The 26,332-nt window shown below is 35.5% G+C and overlaps 1 protein-coding gene across 1 annotated transcript in view; it reads right to left on the bottom strand.

The window, feature by feature from the left end:
* Positions 1-507: 507 nt before the first annotated feature.
* CEP295 (centrosomal protein 295) overlaps positions 508-26,332 on the bottom strand; it is an 84,387-nt gene continuing 58,562 nt past the window's right edge. The window contains 7 exon segments of the mRNA XM_044668372.1: positions 508-683; positions 8,574-8,673; positions 12,665-12,764; positions 13,563-13,751; positions 16,633-16,735; positions 22,945-23,082; positions 23,743-23,880. Coding sequence (XP_044524307.1) covers positions 645-683; positions 8,574-8,673; positions 12,665-12,764; positions 13,563-13,751; positions 16,633-16,735; positions 22,945-23,082; positions 23,743-23,880 — 807 coding nt within the window. The 3' untranslated portion in view covers positions 508-644.

Raw genomic sequence — 26,332 nt, 5'->3', positions numbered from 1 at the left:
ATTTGGGACATGAAATCTCAGTACTATACTTTCTTCACACTCTATTGTTTTAATTTTTTTGAGAGCAAGGTCTACATTATATTTTATTTTACCTAGTGTTTTAGGCTTAGTAGGGGATTATTGTTTAAAACTATCAAGAACTTTCCTCTTATTTTTTAATTCTTTCTCTCTGGTCCAGCATGTCATTTTATGACTAATATTATTGAAAAGTTAAATTATATAATACATGGATATTTGTGGATTTTTAGATATTTGTGTGTGGTCCCTGCTGAACTGGAAGCTCTAACAGGAAATGTGTCCTATTTTATCTTTGTATTATTCTTGCCTACACTTGGTACAGTTCTTTATAAATACTAAATTTAATGACTGGTGAATGAATTTAAGAGGATTTAATAAGTATGCTCAAAAATGGAATCTACAATGACCAAAGAAGAAAAGGAGACTTATTAAGGCAAAGTCTTTGCAACCTACTTTTCTCTATGGCTCAATAAAAACATTACCAAAAAATTCACTTGTGATAAAAATTTATTGAATTATATTTTTTTAGGGAATATTTACAAGTTAGGGGAATTAATTAAAAGAATCAAGTATGCATTCTGTAGTATTGGATAAAATCCTGAAATAACATCCAAAGTCCTTTTGTCCTAGAAGAAGGTGTTTGCTCGTAGTTTCTCCAGTGTTTTCTGCAGGTAAAACAAAACTGGTCAAAGACGAATTTCTTTACCTCTATGCAAATAAATCACATCTCAGTCTGACCTAGCAGTCCCATAGCAACTTAACTTCTGTTTACACTCACCCCAGATAATTGAAATCTATTCTATTTGAAGGATTCATCTAATGTTCAAATGACAAAGGGAAAACAGGCACAAAGATATAAGGTTACTTACCCTAGGTCATACAGCCAGTTAATAGTAGAGCTTAGAAAAAAATTCTTCATCTACTGAATCAATCTAGCTCTTTCCATTATATCATATTTCATCTCTAAATAACCTGCAATAACAGGATAGCACTACCACAAGAGGCAGGTTGATTAAGTTGTCAAAATACTTAACATCTATTGCCATCTTGCTCTAAATCTAGGCAGCATTCCTAAAATTAGATCTCACTGAAAGAAAAAAAATTACATGCCAAAAAAAGTAATCACTCAAAATTCCATGCTACACTTAAAAATTACCCTATTAAAAAAAAATCTGTTGTCTTTTCTTAAAAGCAAAAACTTCATACTGATAGAGGTAGAGGTCATACACTTTGCTAGTTATTATTCTGAAAATCCTATCTTTCAGGCCAAAAAAATCCTATTTCCACCACAGGAACACTCCCAATCAAATTAAGTAAAAAAAAAAAAAAAATCCCAAGGGGTATCTAGGAACTTTGGGAAATCAATGTCTTGCTAGCTCTTTTCAATGCTTTCCCAAAATAATGATTAAAAAGCTGGTACTTCTCATTTTCCCTTTCTTCCATTTTTCTGGAAGCCATATTGTATTCCACTACTCTTGTCCCCATTCTCTCCAATACAGGCCAAGCAGCTATGTCAGATCTGAAAATAAGCATAAACTTCTCTCTTCTCTTTCAAATAGTTCTCATCATATAACTGTCTCTAATTTTCCTCCTGCATCATTTGGGCTATACATTTTCTGGCAAAGGTACACTAATGTTGTTTTCTCCTAAATCCAGAGTATTTAAAAGCCTCCCAATATGTGACAGTATGTTTAGGCCCTCAAATTTCAACTAGTAACCTAAATGCTCACAAATTACTTTGCATATAATTTATATTTGCTTATTTGTGTACTTGTTTTCCCCTGGGAGAATTCTCAAGGGCAGGAAATATTTAATTTTTGTCTTTATAGCCCTATGCAGTACGTGGCATATAGTAGATGTTTAATACAATGCTTACTGATTAGAAATGAATTGTCGGCTAAAAAGGCTAACACTGCATTGCAGATAGGGCAGTTAAGTTTGGAATCAGGAAGATCTGATTCAAATCCCACTTAAGACATTTACTAGCCCTGTAAAAACCCCTAAGCGTCATCTATTCCAACCCTCTCATTTTACAGTTGAGGAAACTAAAGTCTAGAGGTTTCAAATGATTTGCCCAATGTGACAGAAGTAAGAAATGTCAAAGCTGGGATTCAAAGTAGGGACCTGTGACTATAGATTAATCACTTTTGCTGTGGTGTCACAGTGAGATCCCTGTGCTTAAGAACCAGGGATGGGATACACAGTTATTTGTAAGTGGGAGGTATATATGTTATCTTGTAGCACCCAGAAACAGGGAGAACTACAAAAAGTTTTCTCCAAATGTGTGTGGATTGGTGGGAAAGTTCTTATTGCTGAAGCTTCTGTGATAACTAGTAAGGTTTATAAGTAGACTTTATCATACTAATTATGGAGCATTCAAGTTACACAAGGAAATTTGGATGTGGGAAAGGGAGCAGGAAAGAGTATAGTATATATATATGAACTAATGTACTAATTCAGTCTGGCCCTTGTAAATGATTTCCCAATCTAGTCCAATCCATACCTAAACATGAATATACGCTACAGAAAACCCAACTAGGCTTTGAAGAACTCAGTAAGAAGGAATTTAACTATCTCTAACTTTTCTTCTGGATACCTCTAATTGTTAAGAAACCTATATTCGGCTTTTTGCAATTTCTAATACTTCTAGTCCTGGTCTTAATAGCCAAGTAGAATAAATTGTCTTTTACATGACAGGCCTCCAACTCCTTGATGGCAGTTATAGTAACCTCAAGTCTTCTCTTTTCTAGACAAAACATCCCCAGTAATATCAAGTCCCTAACATCTTGGAAGCTGTTTTCTGTATTTTCATCAGCTCATCTATGTTCTTTGCAAACAAAAGGCAATACTACGAATGAAGTGTGACTAGGGCAAAGAAGAACAGCACTATCATTTCCTAATTTTGGACATTATGCTTCTAATGAACCTAAGATTTCATTAGAATTTCTGACTGTTATATCAAACTGTGGTTCATATTCAACTTGGAGTACACCGAAACTCCTGATGTTTTATGATGAATTGCCATTTGATGACTAGCTTGTACTCACTGATTTTTAAACTTGAGTGTAAGACTTTACATTTACCCCTAGAAATATCTTAAATTTGTTTCAATATTCTAGATTGTCCAGATGAATTTAGGTTCTGATTCTGTCATGCAATGTAGTAGACATCAATCCTATTAACTTTGTGTCCTCTGCATCTTTGTGATAAGCATGCCCTTTCTGACAATGTAGTAATTTTCTTGAGGGAAAAAAATTAAGATCTGCATGATTTGTGTGTATGTGTGTGAGAGTGAGAGAGAGAGAGAAGATTGGTACTTCCTTTTCTAGATACTAAATATTTTTTTACTGTTACATTACTGTGACCATAGTCAAAAGCAGGCTGGCTTTCTTGTAGTTCTCAAATACATCCAGGAGAGTAAGTGTGACTCCTCGATGGACAGAAGTACTGCTATAAATATTTTTATACATGACAGTTCTCTTTTTTATATTTACCTTTAACCCAATATGTAACATGTTTTCCCTATTTTTCATTAAGTCTAGTCACTTCCCCCCCCCCCCCCATAAAACACCTTAAGGAACATTGCATTCTATATTTCTTATACTACAATCTGCAGTGGAAAGGCTAGGATGCTTTCCTCTAATTTTTTCCTTTTTTCCATTAGAAATGGAAAAGTTTTTACAGAGAAAAGAATTGAAAAAAAAGCTGCTGTGATGGAGGACTTTCTGGTCTACTGGAATCCTTGTACGTTTCCTTCTTTCTTTCTTTCAGGTAAAACAAAGGTTGCCCTTTTTCTTTCCAAAGGAACCTCATTAGTTTTTGTCATGTTCGTTTTTGTAATTTCTTTTTCTTGAATGGATACAACCAATCTATTTTTTTGTGCATTTGGAGAAAAATTCCAAATTCAATGAAATATCAGTAAAATATTCTTGTGTGCCTCTCAAGAGGTTTCCATTAATAAGACAGTTTATCTTTTGTTTTTTAGGATTATATCTGCCCATTTTTTATTATTTTCTCTTAGCATGAAAGAAATGCCTGGCAACCATTGTCTCTCTATGAAGCTCAACATACTGAAATGGCTATAAAATTGGTAGTCAGAATAAGCCTCCTTACGCTCTCATTTGTCAGATTCTTGTAACTTTTCTTGCAAGATGGATCTCTAAATTAAACATGTTTGTAATTTCTATTAATAGAGAATCAGCCACGAACACTGAACATTTATAATTGTCCTTATTGCTTACTAGTCCAAGTCACTAGCTAAGTAGGTTTCTGAAGGTTTTAATTGTGATTGCGTTGAGACTTCTTTTATTGTTTTCTTGATCTTTTTTATTGCTAAAGAAATCAAATTATTTTGGTATATTAATTTTGTATCCTATGAGATCAGGATAAACTTATTTGTTATCTCCATTACTTTTTTCAATGCTCTTGAGATTTTCTAGATGCACAATCATGTTCTCTGCACATAATAATTTGGTATGTTCATTTTCAATATTAATATTAACTATTTACTGTTTTGCTTATCTTTTTATAATTGCTAGAAAGGAAATGTGACATGAATGAGGTTCACATTTCAACTCTCTGTGCATTGGCTAGGGCAGGTAGCTTACCCGCTCAAAGTCCCAGTTACAGAACAGTGGCCGATATGTATTATTAGAGAAAATTCCTCTCTCCTGAAGCTGATGAAATCACAAATCAGGATCCAAAAAAAGAAGAGAAAAAAGTATTTGCTACCATTTTCAATAATGTAAAAAAAAGTGAATACCTTGTTTTGTACCTGCTTTTAGTGGATATTATTTAAGGGAAATACTTCTAATGTTTCTCCATTGTTCTGGGCTTAAGTTAGATATTTCTTATTGTATAGGCATGGGTTTTATTTCTCTTCTCTTAGTTATGCCTTGAAATATGACTTCAGGCTTCAAAATCATGTCCCCTTTGTGTGGCTGGTTCATTCTTGAATCTCCCTCAGAGCTTAAGGACTCCTTCCCCAAAACAGCCTACTATGGCTCCACAGCAAGGCTCACTTTCTTTCTCCTATTGATCAGTTTCTTTGGTGGAGAATCTCATGCTAGCTTGCTTCATTCTGCTACTGGCTCTGCTCTTGACTTCTGATTTGCTTTTGACTATTAAGTTTTCTTTACCTTACTTTGTGTTGTTTACAGTTTGTTTACAAGAGAATATAAAGTCCTTGAGGGCAAGAACAGTCTTTCACATAGTAAGCACTTTATAAATGATTCCTTCCATGGTTCCTTCCTTTCCTTCTTTTGCTGGGCAGGTTGTTTAGCTGAATTTTCTGGGCCTGCTCCTCTCTCTCTGATTCATCTTCTAATCATTAGGGTGAATTCTTTAATTCATAGTTGGTTCTTTTCTCTGTTTCCAAGGGGTCAGTCCTCATGGCAGCGTCCTGTCTCAACTCTCACGTGCCCTGCTCCTTGCTACATGTGGCATGTATCAATGCAGTAGGAAGAGAAATTCCTTCCCCTGCTTAAGGTGAAGAATGATTTCTTCCCCAAACCTGGGTTCTTACATGTCTCTTAAAAACCCAAGTTTGTGTCCTTTATGTTCACATTATAATTCTTACAATTCCCAAGAAAACTTAATGGAGAAGTGTAAGTGTAATCGATTGCAACACATTATCAATATAGAACTAACAAGAAGAGTATTTAATTGAAGAAAAGTATCATCAACAAAAGAGATGGGATGATCCTGAGGTGAAAGCAAGAAATGACTGATGGACATTTCATCTCTTGTAATGTCAAGACAAAAAAAGAGAAAGGTGTCTAAAAATGAAAATCATCTCATGGGATGTGAAGACTTGTGAGATTTGCAATCTCTATCACTACAGGGATCAACCACATCAATGACATCACAGATCTAATTAAGTATCTGAGGCTTTCAGAATGTCATTTATGAGATCTTTCTATACTTCCTGGGTTGAATTGGTCTTATAGCTGAAAAGTTACTGTCTTTCCTCTGAATTCTCATGAATTTACTTTTCCCAAATCTAGAGTCTTAGTTCTTAGTATAAGAATAAATTTCTAATTCCTAACTACCACAGATTCTAAGATGAAAAGGTCATTTCCCTGCAATGTAATCATCTTAGCAACATTTTTCTTGTTCAGGACTTGTCTAGATCCTTGCTGAGATCCAGAACAGATATTTCCATCATTGGTTGCTCCATCTTTTGAAAGAGGAAGTAATGATTAATACAAGTGGAGAAATTATGCTATTTTGGTCTTATTTCCAGCAGATATCCCAATAATTGAAGTCTCCTGCTCCTAGTATGTCATTTTTCCATGTCAGGCTCTTAATGTTTCTTAAATTCATTTATTTTCTTTCTGCCCTAATTGTGATTTGTTATCCTCCTACGAAAATATAACTTTTTTTCTGCCTCTACTGATCTTCAAGTATTTTCACCCTCTAGTCCTTAAATTTTCCCACCTTGATCCATTCTTTTCCCCTATTTTATGCCTCCTGAATAAGCTGTATCCTTCTAGTCACATTCATCATGGATTTCATGCATGTCCAGTAAACATCTATATTCAATGGGTTTAAAAAACCAAATTCATTATTTTCCCCCCACTAACTGTACTCCCAACCCCCTAATTTCCCTATTGTGGTTGAGGGCAACACCACCCTCCCATTCCTCAAGCTCATAACCCAAGGGCATTCTGACTCTGTACTATCCCCCTAGGTGATGAATAAGACATTCCATTTCTCAGCTCTGGGCATTTCCGGCTGTCCCACATGCCTAGAATGCTTGCCTTCTTTATCACTACTTACTGACTTCCCTGGCTTCCTTTAATTCCCAACTAAAATCTCATCTTCTACTAGAAGCCTTTCTCAAGTCCTTTTAATTCTAGTACTTTCCTTCTCTGTTAATTATTTCCTATTTACCCTATGTGTACAAATGTGTTTGCTTGTTGTTTCCCCACCTCAGACTGTGAGCTTATTGAGGACTTTTCTTTTAAACTTCAGTCATGTTCAACTCTTCATAACCTCTTTTTGGGGTTTTCTTTGCAAAGATACTAGAGTAATTTTCCATTTCCTTCTCCAGCTCATTTTACAGATAAGAAACTGAGGCAAATAAAGTTAAGTAACTCACCCAAGGTCACACAGCTAATAAGTGTCTGAGGCCAGATTTGAACTCGGAAAGATGAGTTTTCTTGACTCTAGGCCCAGCACTTTAATTAATAGGCCACCCTAGATGCCCTTCTTGAGGACAGGGATTATCTTTTGCCTCTTTCTGTATCACTAGTAATTCACACAGTGCCTGACACTTAGTAGGCTTTTAATAAATGTTTATTAATTGGAGATCCCATGTATTGAGAATTCTAGTTTATTATACTTAGGATTTCTACTAGTTACAATAATGTACACTCTGAAGCAGGGATTTTCATTACTGCTTCTATGTTATAAAAGGGAATTCTTTGTTCTGAGTTTACTCTAGTGAAAGGGAATACTTTATTCTCTTTGCCTAGTTGGAGCTAATACTTTGATTAAGGATAACTTAAGTACCTCCCTAGATTATGAAGATAGGATTAATTCTCCTTTGTCTATCTTTTGACTGAATCAACACAAGCTTGAACTAGGTAAAGGAGATCTCTAACCACTTAGTGAATTCATACCTTACTTAGTGCTAGGTGAGAAGCCAACAAGATACTTGCAGAGCTCCACCCTTTTTTCTAACTCAAAGGGTCAGAAACTTGTGAATTCTTTTAAGAGTTCACTCTCTCAGAAACTGTAAACCCTTTCAATGAGTATTCACACCTCCAGATTTAAAACTAGGACCTCCTATCTCTAGACCTGGCACCTAATCCACTGCCTCACCATGCAGGCCCTCACAGTATACTCTTAAGAAGTAGGTAAAGAACTAGGGATATTAAACTAGAAGAAGAGAAGGTACAAGAAATGAAGGCAGACAGTACAGATATAATATTTGTTATCAAATATTTTGAAACGGTATTATGTAGAGAAGAGAAGATTTGAACTTGATGTGATTGTTCTAGATAGAAAATTATGTATGTGTAGATGCTAAAATGGAGGAAATTCCAACTTGATAAAAGGGAAAAGTTTTCTAATGATTAGATTCTAAAAAAGAGGAATGGCCTACCGTGTCAATTTCTTATCACTAGGTATTCAGACAGAGGCTAGATGACAATTTATTGGAGATTCTTGAGAGGCAATTCATCATGCTTAAGGTGAAGACTGTTTTAGATGACTTCTGAGGTACTTTCAAACTTACATTTGAGAAGAACTGACAAGGAACTGGAAAATACTTATTTGTCTACACCTAAGCTTAAGATGCTGGGAAGAGCTATGGCTCTTTTTCTTCCTGTTTCTTATACTTAGACAAATAAGAAAAAACACATACCATTATATAAATTTTCCTTAGTAAATTTAATTTGTCAGGAAATAGAGGAATGTGAGATTAATTTGTTTTAATGGGATGTTAAGAGAATAGAATTGGCTTTGCCTTATAGAATGCTATATAAAAGGATTTAACCAAACTATTCTTATTGAGGTACTGCAAAAAGGAGAAATTTTCATGAACATACCCTCTGAAACTCTTTTGCTCTTTCTCTATTTCTCACATAGGCTTCCTGTCTTGCTTTCTCTTCCCTTTGTTGTCTTGCTTCAGTTATTTGATTATATAATCTGGAAAAAAAAAGATGAGATTTAGATAGACTGTACCTTGTCATCAACTACGAATAAGTTAGTCAGTTATTTTAAAATTAGCAAAGGTAACAAATATAAACTCAGAAGAAATCTGACTATGAGTATCCTTATATTCTTATTTTAAGTTGTACAACTGATAATTGCTGATTTTATCTAAGGATTGGACATAATTAATCATAGTTGACATAAAATCATATATAAGATCTGTGAGATGCCTGTATCTTATCAACACATTAAAAAAATCTATCCACATGCCACTTCAAATCTTTGGGAGGCTTTAGCATCAACTTGGATATTGATACTACATATGTTAATTAGTAGACATGACCAGTTTTCAATCTCTCAGATAAAATAAGGGTGTTCAGATGTGATCTTAGTTTGGCCAAACTACCTGAAGACTTGGCCCAGGTCTTAATAGTGGAAAAGGGGTACATTTCATTTACACAACACATAAGAAAATCTGTTTTACTGTCAAGTTATTACAGCAAATTCAAATTCAAAAGTAGAAGAACTATCTCTTCAGTTTTTACATTAAGTTTTAGCTGGACAAACAGAAGAGTAGAGGATGATATTAATCAGAAAACACTATCTGTGGTCAAACTAAGAATTTCTTTGAAAGGATCATTTAACTACCCTTCCCCACAGCTGTGTGGGCTAAGAATACGAATAGAAGGAGTACACAAAGAGTAAAGAGGTCAGTCTCCTTATGACAAAAAGCAGTAGGATTCATATGAGAACAAAAAGCCATTGAATCTCTTTGGCATCTTCAAATAGCACTGTAAAATTTCTGAGTGTCTAGGGATGTGATGGGAGAATATATTAAAGAGATGTCTTTGCTGATATAAGAACCCATCATAATTTTGGTGGTTGGTGGGGAAATATTCAATACCTTTTTCTTTAATTCTGAATAACGGAGCAAAAAGTTCAAGCTCCAGAGTTCTGGCTAAAACCTCTAGGTATGTGACTGAACAATTTGGAAACCTCATCTTCCCAACTTTAATGCCTATCCCTCCCACAGTTTATTTCTAGGCTCCAGTAAAAGAATGCTCATGTAAAAGCATCTTGAAAACCATAAAACACTTTCATTTACTCTTATAAACACAAGTATTGTTTTAATTTATTTTGGTCCAAGAACATTTTTAGTTAGAAAACTTGGAGTAAAAGGCATTGTTCATGATCAATTAGAGAACAGGGAACGCTGCAAAAGATTTTGCCTTAAGAAGCAACTTCAAGAAGATATGGATGGAGGGGGCAGCTGGGTAGCTCAGTGGATTGAGAGCCAGGCCTAGAGATGGGAGGTCCTAGGTTCGAATCCGGCCTCAGACACTTCCCAGCTGTGTGACCCTGGGAAAGTCACTTGACCCCCATTGCCCACCCTTACCACTCTTCTGCCTTGGAACCAATACACAGTATTGACTCTAAGACGGAAGGTAAGGGTTTAAAAAAAAAAAAAAAAAGAAGATACAGATGGGGATTACTGGAAAGCCTTTCCTACCTAATGGGACCAGTAATAGTTGAACCAGAATTTAACCTCTTGAAAACAAAAAAGAATGTGTTGAAAATTGTAGGGAGGTGGGAGCACACTAGGTTGCTGTCTTTTGAGGGTGACTGTAGTCCCAGGATAGCTGGATGTGTGTTTTGCTGCCTCATCCCTGCGAAGAATAGTTTATCTAGTCAGCTGAAAGTGAAAGAATGGCAAAGGGAGTTATTTTCTCTATCTCCCATCTTTAAACATTCTATCAGCCATGAAAGAAAAGTCTAAACTACATAGTGTTGTGAGGAAGATTAGTTAGTAATTAAGTATTAAGGTTGACCTAGCAGGAAGGCTGGAGCATTACAAGATGGAGTGAAGGAGCAGAAGTGTGTGTGCCCTGAGAGGGACTCCATTAGTGGTTGGGACAAACTGTTGTTAGCCCTGGGAGATCTCAGAGTAAAGGACACCCTGCATCCTGATTTCCCTGGGATCCTGAGTGGTGGCTATTTCTAACAAGTGGACAAGACCTACAAAGCAGTAACAAGTGGAGGAGGAGTTTGGGACCTGGTGGACAGCATCTCAAGCACACTTGCTCTACTTGGATACGTTGGACCACATTGGCTTTTGGCATCCTGATCATCCTTGGATAACCGTGAGCCCCAAAGCCACCCTCAGCCCTTAGCTGTGCTAATCAAATCTGGCTGGAACCAGGTCTGATGCAGCACTGCTCCTCTGGCCTTGTCTGCTTAGATTACTAAGATTAGTGTAGTGAAGTCCTCCTCTTGCTCCTGTGGTTTTGCCCTTTCGGTTTTAAGTATAGAAATCCCTATCCTTCCTCTATTTAAGTTAAATATAATTAAAACTGTTAAAATCTTTTGCCTTGCCTGTTGGTTTCTAGATTCTGGCCTAGTGGTGAAATGGGTGACAGTTGAGGCCAACTGCCATTCCTGTGTTAAACCAGTGAACTCTGGTCTCATTATCCTGGTCCAATCTCTCCTTCAACCCAGTGTGTGTACCCATAACCATTTAGATTTTGTTGTAACATCCCTGGTACCCTCCATTATCTTTTCCACTATAGATAGACCCAATTTACATATCCCTAGAGCAGTGATTCCCAAAGTGGGTGCTACCACCCCCTGGTGGGTGCTGCAGCAATCCAGGGAGGAGGTGATGGCCACAGGTGCATTTATCTTTCCTATTAATTGCTATTAAAATTTAAAAAAAAAAATTAATTACCAGGGGGCTAAGTAACATTTTTTCTGGAAAGTGGGCGGTAGGCCAAAAACGTTTGGGAACCACTGCTCTAGGGCATCACTTTGTATGTGATGATCTGTCTTTGGAGGGTTATTTGTCTAAATCTAACATCTACTAATTAAGGTTTTTTTGGACAGGATTCAAGATTTCATAGTTGTCAGGAGTCCCAGGAAATCTTAAGTAGTCAACTAATTCAGATTGGCAGCTTCTCTGAAATTTAAAGTCTTAGAAATTTGTCTGAGAGACTGAGAAATTAAATAGATTACATAGTCAGAATTTGTTGGGAGGCAAGTTCAGGTCTTCTTGAATCCAAGGCCAGCTTTTTATTCCCAAGGCCACATGGCCTCTCAATGAAGACAGACGGACATTCATTCATTCATTCATTCATTCATTCATTCATTCATTCAAGCAAGCCCTTACCTTCCATCTTGGAGTCAATACTGTGTACTGGCTCCAAGGCAGAAGGGTGGTAAGGGTAGGCAATGGGAGGGTCAAGTGACTTGTCCAGGGTCACACAGCTGGGAAGTGTCTGAGGTCGGATTTGAACCTAGGAACTCCTGTCTCTAGGGCTGACTCTCAATCCACTGAGCTACCCAGCTGCCCCCTCAATGAAGACATTTAATGGTAAGTATTAAAATCTTTTAGGATATTAAAAACTCAAGTCACATATCCCTATTAAGGGATAGCTTATGAAGGATTTAATATATTCACAATAAATTACTAGTCACACTCTCTCTCAAACATTCATTCTTGTAGAATAGCCCTTTCTTTAGGAACAGTACACCACTCCTTTGACAGGAAGACCCATATTTTTGCTTGAGTTCTTCCTAAAAGGCATATTTGTGCTCTGATATGGATTTCCCCCCCCCCGAAAGAGAATTATTAGAATTTATTAAAAGAAAATCTTAAACCCTTACCTCCTGCCTTAGTATCAATTCTAAGACAGTAGAGTAGAGCAAGGGGCAGGCAAATGGGGTTAAGTGATTTGCTCAGGATCACACAGCTAGGAAGTGTCTGAGGCCAGATTTGAACCTACAATCCCCTCCTGACTTCAAGCCTGGTGCTCCAAACACTGTACTACCTAGTTGCCTCGGCTATATTTAATTTGAGAAAGAGACTTACAATGTAACTAAGTTAAATCTAAAATGAAGCATATAAAACTTAAGAAATCCCAACTCATTAACGTGGAATAAATTTTAGGAATTAAGTTATAATTATTTTCTTTTCTACTAAAAAGGATACCTCAAGGCCTGTTGATGCCTAAGTGTTTCTGCAGTCTTCCTGTCTTCAGGGGAACACACTTTAACTTCATTCACTTTCTTTAACTGATTCAAAGTTGGCTCTATGTGAAAATAAACAAAAAACATTGTAGGTAAGAAGAGCATGTAATATAAGTCTATATATATCAGTTATTGTTTTGAATGACAGAATTCCAAAAGAGGTATTGATGAACTGACACTATTATAGATAAAAGTTATTAGGAATATATTACACAAAATGTCAACTGTACAAATAAAAGGATGGAAGAGGTCTGGTTAAAGAGTAATTCATTTGAAAAACTTTTCTAAAGGATTTAAATAGCTCAAAATTTCATAAGGTAATAGAATGATATGGCAGATAAAGAGGTAATGTAATCTTAGGTTGCATTAATAAATGTTCACTACTGAGGATATGCTAGTCTTGCCACATTCTACTCAGATCAGAATACATTTGGATTGTAATGTTGAGTTGTGTGTGTGTTATATTTTTGTAAGGTATATTCCATGTGAGGCAACCAAATCAGTGAGCAGACTGATGACCATGCTATCTGAAGCCTGGATAAAGAAACTAGAAATGTTTAGTATGAGAAAAGAAGGCTCTGGGAGCATGGTACAGAATTAAATCAGAGTTTCTCCATAGGTTATCAATTAGAAGATGTATTATAGTTGTTCTGATTGGCTCCAGAGAAAAATTTAGGAGTTATGCATTGAGGTTTCAGATAGATAGATTTCAACTTGTAGATTCTGTCTTCCATGGGCATCCAGAGTTTCTCACAGCTGCAGAGAGGCAGGTAGAAATCAAATGTATTTTTCTACCTAACCTAAGAATAGTTCTAAAATAAAAAGATCCAAACCTGCCTGTAACAATCAAGGGTACATACCAGTAAGCTTTCTCTCTGATGGGTAGTTTTTTCCTTTAATTTCTGAGGCTGATTTAGACTGAGATTTTCCATTAGTTTGAGCTTTATTTTTAATTTCAGTCTGTTTTTGTGAAGATAGTTCATTGAAACTCTTCTTTACAAATGCTTCTTGTAAGCATCCTGGTGCAGAAGTAGATTTTTGGAATGTACCTGTCAACCAATCAATCAACATTTATTAAACATCTACTCTGTGCTAGGAACTGTGCTAGGAACTCATGATATAAGTACAAAGAATGGAATAATCTTTAACTTACTAGGTGAGTATGTTCTACTGAAGGAGACAAGTATCATTTTAATTTAATACAACATAAATGTAAGATGGCATGTTGTGTCCATAAGAAACAGAAAGAAAATCAATTTGGCAAGAATGTAGTTGCAGCAAAAAATAGAAGAAATTTCAGTACAGATATTTAAAATTCTCATTAGAGGAACATGCTCTTTACCTATTGCACCTCAGAACTTTCTAAAACTTTGAAGACAGGATAACTCCTGCTCACTTCTTATGATTCATGTGGGCACAAATGATCTTGCCAGAAGGAACCTAGACATCACTGCTAATTATGAAACTCCTCAAAATGCTGAAATTTCAGTGGTAAAACAATGTCCTCTTTGCTGCTGTCCACTATGGCAAGGGTTTCTGCTAATACAGGTAGATTTAGCAAGTGAAGAACTGGTAAGAAGACTACTTAAATATGGGGTTCAGATTTCTGAACTAGGGCTTAAAATACAAAAACGAAAGGCACTTGATCAAAGATAAGACTACATATAACTTATGAGAATATATTTGTACAGTCTTACAAATCTAAATGAAAAGAAATGGGAAGAAGATAGTAACCTGACTACATTTATCTTCAAGTAAGTTATGACAGAGAGCAGTTAAAATACGGGAAATAACAATTAGGGTAATTGACTCAGAGTAAGGAAGATGCGAGTTCAAATTCAGCCTCAATGACTTAGTAGCCGTGTAACCCTGGGCAAGTCACTTAACATTTGCCTCAGTTCCCTCATCTGTAAAATGACTGAGAAGGAAATGGTAAAGCACTCCTGTATCTTTGCCAGGAAAACACCCAAGAGTTAGATAAGGTGGAAAGCAAGAGTTTTAAAAAATAAAATAAAAGAGGAGATGCTATTTAAGTTGGGACTTAAAAGGAAGTCAATAGGTAAAGAGGGAGAAGATTCCAGACATGAGGATTGCCAGAGAAAGTGTTTGAAGTTGAGAGATAGAGGGTCTTATTTATGGAACAATCGGGAGGCCAGTGTTACTAGATTGAAGAATACATGGTGGGAAGTAAGACGTAAAAAGACTGGAAAGATTAGAGATAGGGGCTAGGTTATGAAGGGCTTTGAATGCCCAAAAGATTTTGTATTTAATTCTGGAGGTGACAGAGAACTACTGGAGTTTGGGGGAGGGGAGGTAGCTTGGCATGCTTGAACTTGTAATTTAGGAAAAATGTTCTGGTAGTCAAAAGGAGGATGGGTTGGAGTGGAGAGACTTGAAGTAGGAAGATCTACCAGAAAGTTACTGTAGTAGTACAAGAATGAGAGCTGGTCCTAAGGTGGTGAAAGTATCAAAGAAGAGAAGGGGAGTATTTAAGGGCTGTTGCAAAGCTGAAATCAGGAGGCCTTGGCAACAGATTGGATTGAGGGGGAAAGGGGAGGAATGAGAGATAGGGAGGAGCTGAGAATACGAGTTAGACTTTATGTGAGTAGCCCCAAAAGGCAGAATTAGGGGCAATGAGTGGAAATTACAAAGAAGTAAATTTAGGTACTATGTAAGGAAACATTTCTTAAAAGATTAAAACTGTCTAAAATTGTAACAATTGACTGCCTTAGGAAGTAATAATCTCTAAACAAAGTCAGATGACTTTCTGTCAACTTATGATGTAGAAATGTTTTTTCAGCGAGGGTTTAAATGAATCTCTTTCAACCCTGATATTTGGTGAAAACTTCTTTAGAAAAATCCAAGTAAAGCTATTAATTTTTTAATTTTAAAAAGTAGTTCCCATAATAACTAAAATTGTATTTAATGATTTTATTTTACTAAACTGAACTCTACATAGTATCCTTGGTGCAAATGCTCAATGAAAACCACTGAATAGAAAGATACATAGTTTTTAGTAAAGGGAAAATGAAGTGAGAGTGACAAAAAGGAAGAAAGCAACATGGTTGTTCCCTAATTACAGAAAATATAAAATTCATTAAAGTCTAGGTCTATCTACTTAAGAGTTCTTTTTCTGCAACTATTCAACATGATAAATTAAGCAGTAAGAACATGAAGTGTATAGTAAATTTAAAAAGTAGCTTTATTAATCCAATCTCACTCTCCTCTCCCCACCATCAATGCATTTATATCATCCAGGTAAATCTGGAAATCAGTAAGGCAAATTCTTGGATTTCCAAAAGGAAAGCCTTCAAAGCAGAGAGGCAATGTGGTGAAATAGAAAACATGAAATTTGAAGCCAGAAAAAAATATAATTGCTGTTTAATCTTGGCCAGATTTTTAAATTTCTCTAAGACTTACTTGCCTCATCTTTAGAATAGGAATAGTATCTATTCTACTTATTTCATGAGGTTGTCACAAGGATCAAATAAAGATAATTTATGTAAAACATTTTACAAACCTTAAAATTACATAAATGTTAGTTGCTGTCATGATTATTAAAGTACTTTCCCCAATACACCTTTTCAATAAGACAGCTTTAATAACCTAAAATTGCCATATAAACTACTACTTGATTCTAGATGCTCCTTCATTTCTATTTTATTCAGAAATTGGGAATTTTATATGATTCTTTTATTGGCCACATGGCTTTGTGATTGTCATCAGAAGAATGTTTGCAGTATATGAGATTAAATGGCATTATGAATAAAGTGCTGGATTTGACCTGGGTTCAAATCTTGTTTTTGCCACTTATTAGCTATGTGATCATGGGCAAAAATTGACCTGCTGTTTCACTTGTAAAATGAACGGGGTAGAATTAGAAGAACTATACAGTTCTTTCCTCCTCTAGATCTATGGTCCTCTAATTACCTGGAGGCTGAAAGGAGGAAGATGGTCTCTCCTCAGGAGGTTCTGTAACAGTTAAATCTGATTTCCAAAATAAGTCATCTTCCAACTCTGCATCTTGTTCCACCTAGTACAAGAATGAGTAATGTTTTTTAGACCTACAAAAAGGATACATCACTTTCTCTTGTCAAGAACAGGTGAGGATAGCTGTTATTAGCATACAAAATGAATATTTAAAACAAGCAACTAAAGGCAATACCAAATATTTGTGGTTGAAATATCAATAATAATAGCTAACACTTTACATTTATTATTTCAATGGATACTCACAACAACCCTGTGAGGTAGATTTTAATGTTATCTTTAGTTTACTAATGAAGAAACTGAGGTGGAGAAAGAGTAGGAGAGTGAATTATTTGGGGTCACATAGCTAGTAAGTCTCAGAGACAAAACCTGGAATTACATGTTGCAAGTTTATGCATTACACTGTTGGTGTCAAACTCAAATAGAAAAAGGTTCCTGTGGACCTTTTGACTATACTGGTGTAAAAATTAAAGCCATGTCCTCTGGCCCACGTTACGGGGGCTGCTTCTCTCCCCTTCTCCACATGTACCTGAAGACATTTCTCTCATCACCTCCCCCCTCTGCCCAGCAGCCTAATGGGAGTGCTTCCTCTCTCTTTTGTCTGGGGTAAGGCAGAAGGCTCATATGAGGTGTGAGAGTTGTAGTTTGGGAACCCAGTCTCTAAAAGTTTTGCCATCATTGGGCTAGAGCAGAGGGCACTTAGTCTGGGAGACCCGAGTTCAAATTCAGTCTCTGAAACTTAGTTGTATGCCCTGGGAAAATTACTTAATCTTTGTCTTCCATAGTTTTCTCATCTGTAAAATGGGGATAATAATAACACCTACTTTCCAGGACTGTTGTAGGGATCAAATAAGATACCTGTAAATTTCTTGGCACATAGTAAGCACTACATAAATTTTAGCAGCTATTATTATTATGAAAGCCACAAATATTATCTGTTTTATTTTATTTTTAATTATTCTGTTAAATTTTTTTCCAATTACTTTATAATCTGGTTCTGGCTACACTTTGCTGGCAGGCATTGAGTTTGACACATCTGCACTACACCACCTTGTTGACTAACAGAGGCCGTTTATATTACACGTATCTCCAGAAAAAATGATCACCAGATCTGTTCCCTATTCCCAGATATACATAGATCAAGATCTACCTATATCTATTTATCCATATCTATCCATATATATCTATGTATGTCTCACTCTTATCTACTTTGATATAAGAGGGCACGGCAGGGTAGATTGGCTATTTTATAATCACAAGTTCACAGCCAAAGAAAGTACTTTTTTCTGCCCTAGATTTGGAACCTATCAACTCTGATATCAGAGAGTGTATAAGATAGAAAATTTTTTCTTTTTATATTTCTTTATGATATCTTTTCTATTTCTTTATGATATTACTGAAACCTGAAGCAGGGATGACTGTGGAAGGGAAGGAAGTTAGTTCACCTATCTGTCTATACTTAAACACAATGCATTAAAAAAAGGAATTTTCCAAGGCAGCATTCCCATTTCATGGCAAAAAAATGTCAACCAAAGTATAAAAATCTGATATAAAGGGGAGGGCAAAAATTTCCAATATATCCTCACCAAGTGAAATACCAGAAACAGGGCAACATGGTACCACATAAAAAGATGAATACTCAATATTACTATTCCTTTTGGAAAGAACACATTTAATGATTGCCCATGGACTGACTTACTATGGTAATTGACTTCAAAGAATAAGTTGCCTTTATATGGCCCATTCTCCTTTGTATGCTATTATGAAATTGGAATCCACCTTCCTTTGTTTATTTTAACTTAATCAAGCACATGGGGTACCCCTCCTTTCACACTTAGATAACCTTTTACTAGAAAAGGAAGTTCACTCACATCCTCAAAGACCAGAACTGGATCCCATAAGCACTGCTCCCCCCGGGCAGTGTCAGGTAAATTAAGAAACTATAATTGGTTTCTGAGATGTGATAGACCAGCCCACAGTGAAAGGAAGTAGAAACCAGAGAGGCAGGAAGTGATGTGAGAAAAAGGCTTATAAAAGGTGAGACTGAAGAGCTGAGCATTCATCCAGCATTGGATTCTTTCTGGGTTGGAGTCTTGCATTGGAGGGATTCTGCGTTGGCGATTCTGTGTTGGACTCTGCTGCATTGGTGGTCTTGCTGAAGAGACTACCATGACTCCTGGTTGGAGATTGGGACCTGAGGGAGCCTTTGTTGGAGTTGAGCTGGATTTCTTCAGATCCAGACTTAGGTTATTTGGCTAGGCAATATTTTCTACCTCCTTCCTATATTTCCCCCTTTACTATCTCTACCTTGCTGTAATAAAGCTACTAAAGCTACTTACACTCTTGTGACTTGAGTTAATTTTTATAAACGAGGACCACAACAACTTTTTTTAAACTATTATAATTTGACCAACACCCATTTTAACTCTTACACTATTTTCACCTATTAAAAATAATTAACATTTATGGAAAGCTTAAGTGTGTGCTAGGTAATGTGCTAAATGCTTTGTAATTATTATCTCAATTGATCTTCACAACAACCATGAGTGTTAAGTACTTTCATCAACCCCATTTTATAGATAAGGAAACTGAGGTAAATAGAGGTTAAATGACTTGCACAGGGTTACAGTTAGCTGTCTGAGGCTAGATTTGAATTTAGGTATTCCTGATTCCAGGGCCAGTGTTCTATTCATTATATCATCTATCAGCCCCTAATTTAATAGAAAGAAAGCTCCTTTTGAGAATCTGTCATTTCCTAAACATACACACATACTCAGAATATATAGTCAGAAAATGACAATCTATTCTCAAAAAGGATATATATTTCATGCTTAGTTCACATATAAAGGCACATTCAATGCTTATTAACATAGCATCTGGTACACTAAGCTCTAAATAAATTTATTTATACAAGGCAATATGAACTTTACACTGTAGGTCACTAGGAGAGTTTTAAAATATCAGAATAATAAAAGATTGATGATCAATTTGAACTAAATTCATCCAACTGTGCTTTACTGTGGTATGAAAAGTACACAGAGTTCCTATATGTTATGCTGGTGCAACTCGGACTCTAACAGTTATGAACAATCCAGAAATTCTTCTCTTCCAGGCCTGATATTAGCTTATTTCTCAGTCATTGGTGAAGCTCTCTATCTGGAATTCTCTCAACCTTTATATCCTGACTTCCTTCAAGACTGAGAAAAACTCCCATTTCTGCAAGAAGTCTTTCTCAATTTCTCTTTATTCTAGTACCTCTCCTCTGCCAATTATCTCCCATTTATCCTTTCTAAAGCTTGTTTGTAGTTATTTTCATGACATCCTTCTTATTAGACTGTGAGGCTCCTTGAAGGCAAGGATTATCTATTGTTTGACTTTCGTTGTATATATGGCAAAGGGCACAGTGACTGGCACAAACTAAGTGCTTTTTAATAAATGCCTGGTGACTTAGTTGGCTATCTATTGTGTGGATAGAATTTGCTCCTCAGGACTCTCTTGCCCAGCATCCCATCTGTATGTTTATGCTACATGCTAATGTAGGGAGGATATAATTTTGGTGTCACCCTGCTTCTTTCTTTTTCTCTTTCCCTGAATGTGGCTACTGAAGCTGGCTTCAGTCAGGCAGGAGAATGTACACACATGGTCTTACTTTAGTTAGAAAATTAGGCTTTGAACTTCTATTTCTTCTACTTCAAGTGTTTAATAAACTTTATAAAATTAATACTTGGAGTTATTGATATTAATTTAAATCTTACACTATCCTACCCAATTGGGAAATAAGAGGGTAAGAGGATTAGATATGGGAGATCAAAGAGCATCTGGATTAAGGGGGACAGTGGCCAGAAACAAAACACTTTTAGGGGGGGAATAAGATCAAATGAGAGAATGATAAACAGAAGAAAATAAGATGGAAGAAAATACATGGTAATCATAACTATGAATGTGAATGAGATGAACTTGCCCACGAAACAGAAATGGATAGTAGGATGGATTAGAAACCAGAATACAATATGCTGTTTATAAGAGACATATTTCAAACAGAAAAACACAAACAGAACTAAAGCTATATGCAACTTTACTTTTAAAAAAAGCAGAGGTAACAATTATAATCATGGAAATTATATTTTGCTAAAAAGTGCCATAGAAAATGAATTAAAAAAAATTTTTTTACATTAAGTTTCTGTAATAAAGGCCTTACTTCTCAAAGATATAGGGAATGGAGTCAAATTATAAAAATACACGTCTTTCCTCAATTGATAAATGACCAAAGAATATGAACAGGCAATTTTCAAAGAAGAGATCAAAAGTATTTATAGTCATATGAAAAAATGCTTTAAATCACTACTGACTAAAGAAATGCAAATTAAAACAACTCTGTGGTACATCACACCTAATCAGAAATGATGAATACTAGAAAAATAAGGAAAAATAGGTATACTAACAAATTGAACTGGTTCAATCATTCTGAGATACAATTTGGAACCATGCCCAAAGGATTATACCCCTTTCACCTAGCAATACCATTGCTAGGTCTGTATCTCAAAGAGATTGAAGAAAAAAAGAAAAGACCCTATATGTACAAATTTTTTTATAGTAGCTCTTTTGGTAGTGTTGGAATTGAAATTTGAGGGATGCTCATTAACTGGAGAATGGTTGAACCAGTTTGTGGCATCATTGTGATGGAATTCTACTGTGTTTGTGGGAAAAGATGAGTAGTGTGGTTTCAGAAAATAAACATGTAAAACCTATATGATGCAAAGTGAAGTGAGAAGATCCTGAGAGATCATCGTGTATAGTAAAATAATGTTATAGTGATGATCAACTGTGGAAGCCTTGATCAAAACTGATCCAAGGCAATTTGAAAGGTCTTAGGATAAAAAAACAAACAAAAAGAAACTGCTAACCTCCTCCTAAGAAAATTGATCAACTCTGAGTGCAAACTGAAATATAGTTTTGCTTAATATTTTTGCCCCCTTTTTGGTGATATGATTAATATGGAAATGTTTTGCATGACTTCACATGTATAACTGATATAATTTTATTTGTTTTCTCAGTGGTTGGGGAGGAAAAGAGAGAATTTAGAACTCAGAATTTAAAAGGAGAGAATGCCAAAAGTAAATAATATATGCTAAAAAAAAACCCTTTGATAATCAAATAATCAATGAGTTTCTACAAATTGTACTTTCTGTTCTTACTGTTATATTTTAGAAACTAAAATTAAATGAACTACAACATTCTGATGGCTCAATAGTTTGGTTAATTACAACTTGATGTTTACATGTGCCTGCTGAGCATTATGTTGATGTGTAAGAGTTTGGGTACTTTAGAGGAAGGAGACTCCATCTGTGAGGAAGACTGCCTGTGGAGGGGTATTACACTGATAGTAAAGATAACCCATAATATTATACCTGTAGCATCCATCTGTTTTACTTTATGAGCCAAATGTGGTAACAAAGGTAGTATATACCTTCTCGTTAAAAAGTATTAATATTTTCCTTAAAAACAGCCTTAATTTTCAACATGTTAAATAGTCATAAAACATATTCCAAATAAATGTCTTAATTGGCTTAAATATAGAATACATTTTGGAAAAGTTTTCACTAAGATGACCAAAATCTAAGTTTTAGCCTTAACATTTTAATCATTTTAAATATAATCTTTCTTAAAATATTTCACAGGGGCAACTAGGTGGCTCAGTGGATTGAGAGACAGGCCCAGAGACAGGAGGCCCTGGATTCAAATCTGACCTCATATACTTCTATAGGTGTGTGATCCTGGGCAAGTCACTTAACCCTCATTGCTTAGCCCTTAATGCTTTTCTGCCTTGGAACCAATACATAGTACTGATTCTAAGGTGGAAGGTAAGGGTTTAAACTAATATATATTTCACATATTTTCCTTTTTTAAACACAATGAACACCGATGATCACATTATGCTTTATTAGCAAACCACTGGTATTTTCCTAGCAGAAAAGTACATCAAAGAATGTGTATAAAATAAGGGCAAATTAATTCTGACTTAGGGCTTTTCTTATGTGCAAAACACACTCCAGAAATTTATAAAACCTCAGAAATAACCTAGTTCAATTTCTTAACTAAAGGCTACATTCCTCCTTCAATGTCTGCCAATGTGACATCTATTTTAGTTGCTCACATTTATTTTTGGCTAATTTTCTGGTCCTCCAATGTATTTCAGATAGCTGTGCTTGTTATATAAATGAAATGTTTTTAAATTCACTTCATAAAACTTACCTGAAAAGAGCAGTTTGATTCACTCTCTTTGTTTTCTTCTTGGAACAAATTTTCCTCTGACTCTATAATACTATTACTACAGCAACTGATTAAAGTAAGTTCAGCCTCTTCCATGATGCCCTGTCCAGACTCAATCTCCTAAAAAGCAATCATAAAAAAGTAGCTTTTATAAATCATTATTTCTCAAAGTAAACCTGGACTCTAATTAGCAACTGAAGACCACTACTAGCCTTGAGTGGTTTCCCTATATAGCCATTTATAGAGAGGAATGTCAGTAAGAAAGCACTGTCCAACTCAAGTAAAGTTTCCAGTGTATCCTGGTCCTATATCTTGATCCCTCCCTCCAATGGTCTTGGCCAGTGCCAGTCATGCCACTGATTGTAACCTCTACTCTTAGCATGGAAGTACTGCAAGCTGTGATGATTGAGCAGAGGTCAACATAAAAATAGGCTATTGTGGATAGCTATGAGTCAGAAACCTATGGATTAAAACTAAGTTTCTGGCTCACAGAGTAGATGAGAAGGATGCATAGCTTAGCCAGGTAGCATGGGAAGGTGGTGAGGAGACAATAGCAGTATAAAATAGCTATAAAGTATTATAAAACTATAAAAAATATATAGTATTTCAGAATTATTGAATGAATATATATGTTAAAAAATACAATATCAAAATCATAAGGGGTATGGGATTTCATATTCAAATTTATTTTTGGCTAATTTCCTGGTCCCCCAATATATTTCAAATAGCTGTGCTTGTTATATAAATGAAATGTTTTTAAATTCACTTTATAAAACTTACCTGAAAACAGCTGTTCAATTCATTCTCTTTATTTTCTTCTTGGATCAAATTTTCCTCTGGCTCTATAATACTATTACCACAGGAACTGATTAAAGTAAGTTCAGGCTCTTCCATGATACCCTGTCCAGACTCAGTCTCCTAAAAAGCAATGGTAAGTAGATAGTTTTTATAAATCATTATTTCTCAAAGTAAAATAAAAGCAATTTTAGTACCTATTTATGTCCAAAGAGAAAATAAACAGAGAAGTTGCCAAGGAATAGATGTTTTAAAAAATATTTAAAGGGGAGTTAAAAAACAAAACAAAACCTTGTACCTACTAAAAAACAAAAAAAAATCCATAGAAACCATAACCCTTGGGATTCCATTAACACCACCAAAATAGTTAGTGCCAATGTTTTAAAAAAAAACCAAACCAGAGATTAAAAAGCAATTCAGGCAGCCAGGTGGCTCAGTGGATTGAAAACCAGGCCTAGAACTGAAGATATTGGGTTAAAATCTAGCCTCATATACTTCCTATCTGTGTGACCCTGGGCAGTCTCATTGCCTACCCTTTACCACTCTTCTCCCTTTGAACCAAGAGCTTTCAAAAAAAAAAAAAAAAAAGCAATTCAATGCCTGATTTGGTATGTCTGCCAGACAGGAAATGACTTTTTTGGCTAATGAAAAATAGTTGTTTAATAACCATATTATCACATCAAGGTATATATTCCAGTAGCAGCGAAAAGTTAAAGGAACAATAAAAGTGACATAATTCAGGAAAATAATTTAATTAAACAGGGTATTAGTGTCAGGAGTTTTCAGGATACAGTAGAACAACACAGCAGTTAAGATGATAGTAAATATTTGGACTGTGGGAACATATCTTCCCTGCAGATAGCACAAAGTGTTTGTCAGGCCAGAAGTAAAATCATGCAAGACAGACTTGTCAAACTTCCAAAAGACTGACTTGCTTCAATACTTAGAATTCACAGTTTCATCAGTGAGGATACTCCCTCTAATCAATGTAATTTGTCATCCTTTAGGCCTTAGGAAAATGATCATTGAGTGGCCAATCCTCAGATATAGATTCTCTTGGGAGAAATGTACGTACACTCACACTTTGGGCTACACCTCAAAACTTTCTACCTTAGCAAAACCTAGAGGACCTTGAACAAAAGCTTTTGTGAACAGTCACTTCCACCTCACCTAGAAGTTTTATCAAAATGAAACTTTGGTTATAGCCACTTGCTCTTACTCCTCAAGCCTAGTCCTATGATAAAGAGTTAAGAAAACATGAGTCAGAATCTCATCTTTGCTGCTTATCATCTATGTGATCCCAGCACCTTGACATTGACTATATAACCATAGCCTCAGCTTCCTTATTTGTAAGCTGGAGATAAAAATACATGAATTACATATAATAGTAATATTGTTGAGAGTATCAAATGAAGTAGTATATGGAAACTACTTTCTTTGCACAACCTTAAAGTACTATATAAATGTCAACTACAACTTGGCATAAATTTTCAAGTCAAAACCTATGATTTCATCCATATAGTGAACTGACATTAGTGATACAGGCTGGCAACTCATTTGTAAATGGTAGTTTTAGACAAGAGCCTGGGGCAACGAGAAGATGACTTACACATAATCCTAAAACTAATATGTGTTAAAGGCAGGACTTGAACAGAAGTCTTTTTGACATCAAGAACGGCCTTCTAAAAACACTGTATTGAACTGCTGTCATGTCTTCCACTATTGCTACTGTTCAGTTGTTTCATCTACGTATGACTCTTCATGACCCCTTTAGGGGTTTTCTTGGCACAGATACTAGCATGGATTTGCCATTTCCTTGTCCAGTTCGTTTTACTCAGGAAACTGAAGTAACCAAAATTTAATGACTTGCCCAGGGTCACACAGCTAATAAGTATCTAAGGGTGAATTTGAACTCGGGTCTTTCTGATTCTAAGCCCAAAACACTATACACTCTGCCTCTTAGGTGTCCTAGATTACCATTAATAAATAGTAAATAAGAAGGGTGCTTCTTATAAGGAGGGTTCATATCCTGATGTTCTACTGCTTTGACACTAAGGACAAAGCTCCACTTATTGAGAAGCATTGAATAAGACAATGTTAAAGTTCAGATGGATCCTAGAGAACATCTAGTTCATAAGTCAAACTCAACTGAGGGAAATGTTCAACAAAATAAAACTAGAAGATAGTTAATTTGTAGTTTTCTATCCAATTTGACACCACTGACCCAATCCTTGAAGAAAATAATAATGTATGCTTTAATTTCTAAGTATTTGGAAGTCTAAATCAGATGGCTCCCTCCCTTGGTTAACAATCTTCTGGCTCCAAAAGTGCTATTGATTGGGTGCCTAATTAAGTTCTAAATCAATGTGGGAAGCCCCTAGGAAATAATAACTATAAAATTACATTAATAATTCATAAGTCTAAAAAATTGACATTGTTACCTAAAAACTACAAAGAAAAATGACTAGTTCCGAGTCAGATGGCAAGTCAAGCAGAACATAAGTAATGAAACCTATAACAATGAGGTTAGAATTCACTACCATAGATTCTATTTAACAGCTTACAAATAATGAAA

The sequence above is a fragment of the Gracilinanus agilis genome, chromosome 3, assembly GCF_016433145.1.
Source record: "Gracilinanus agilis isolate LMUSP501 chromosome 3, AgileGrace, whole genome shotgun sequence".
Classification (NCBI taxonomy): Eukaryota; Metazoa; Chordata; class Mammalia; order Didelphimorphia; family Didelphidae; genus Gracilinanus; species Gracilinanus agilis.
Note: the sequence above shows the minus strand (reverse complement) of the source record. Positions and strands in the feature narration are given on the sequence as shown.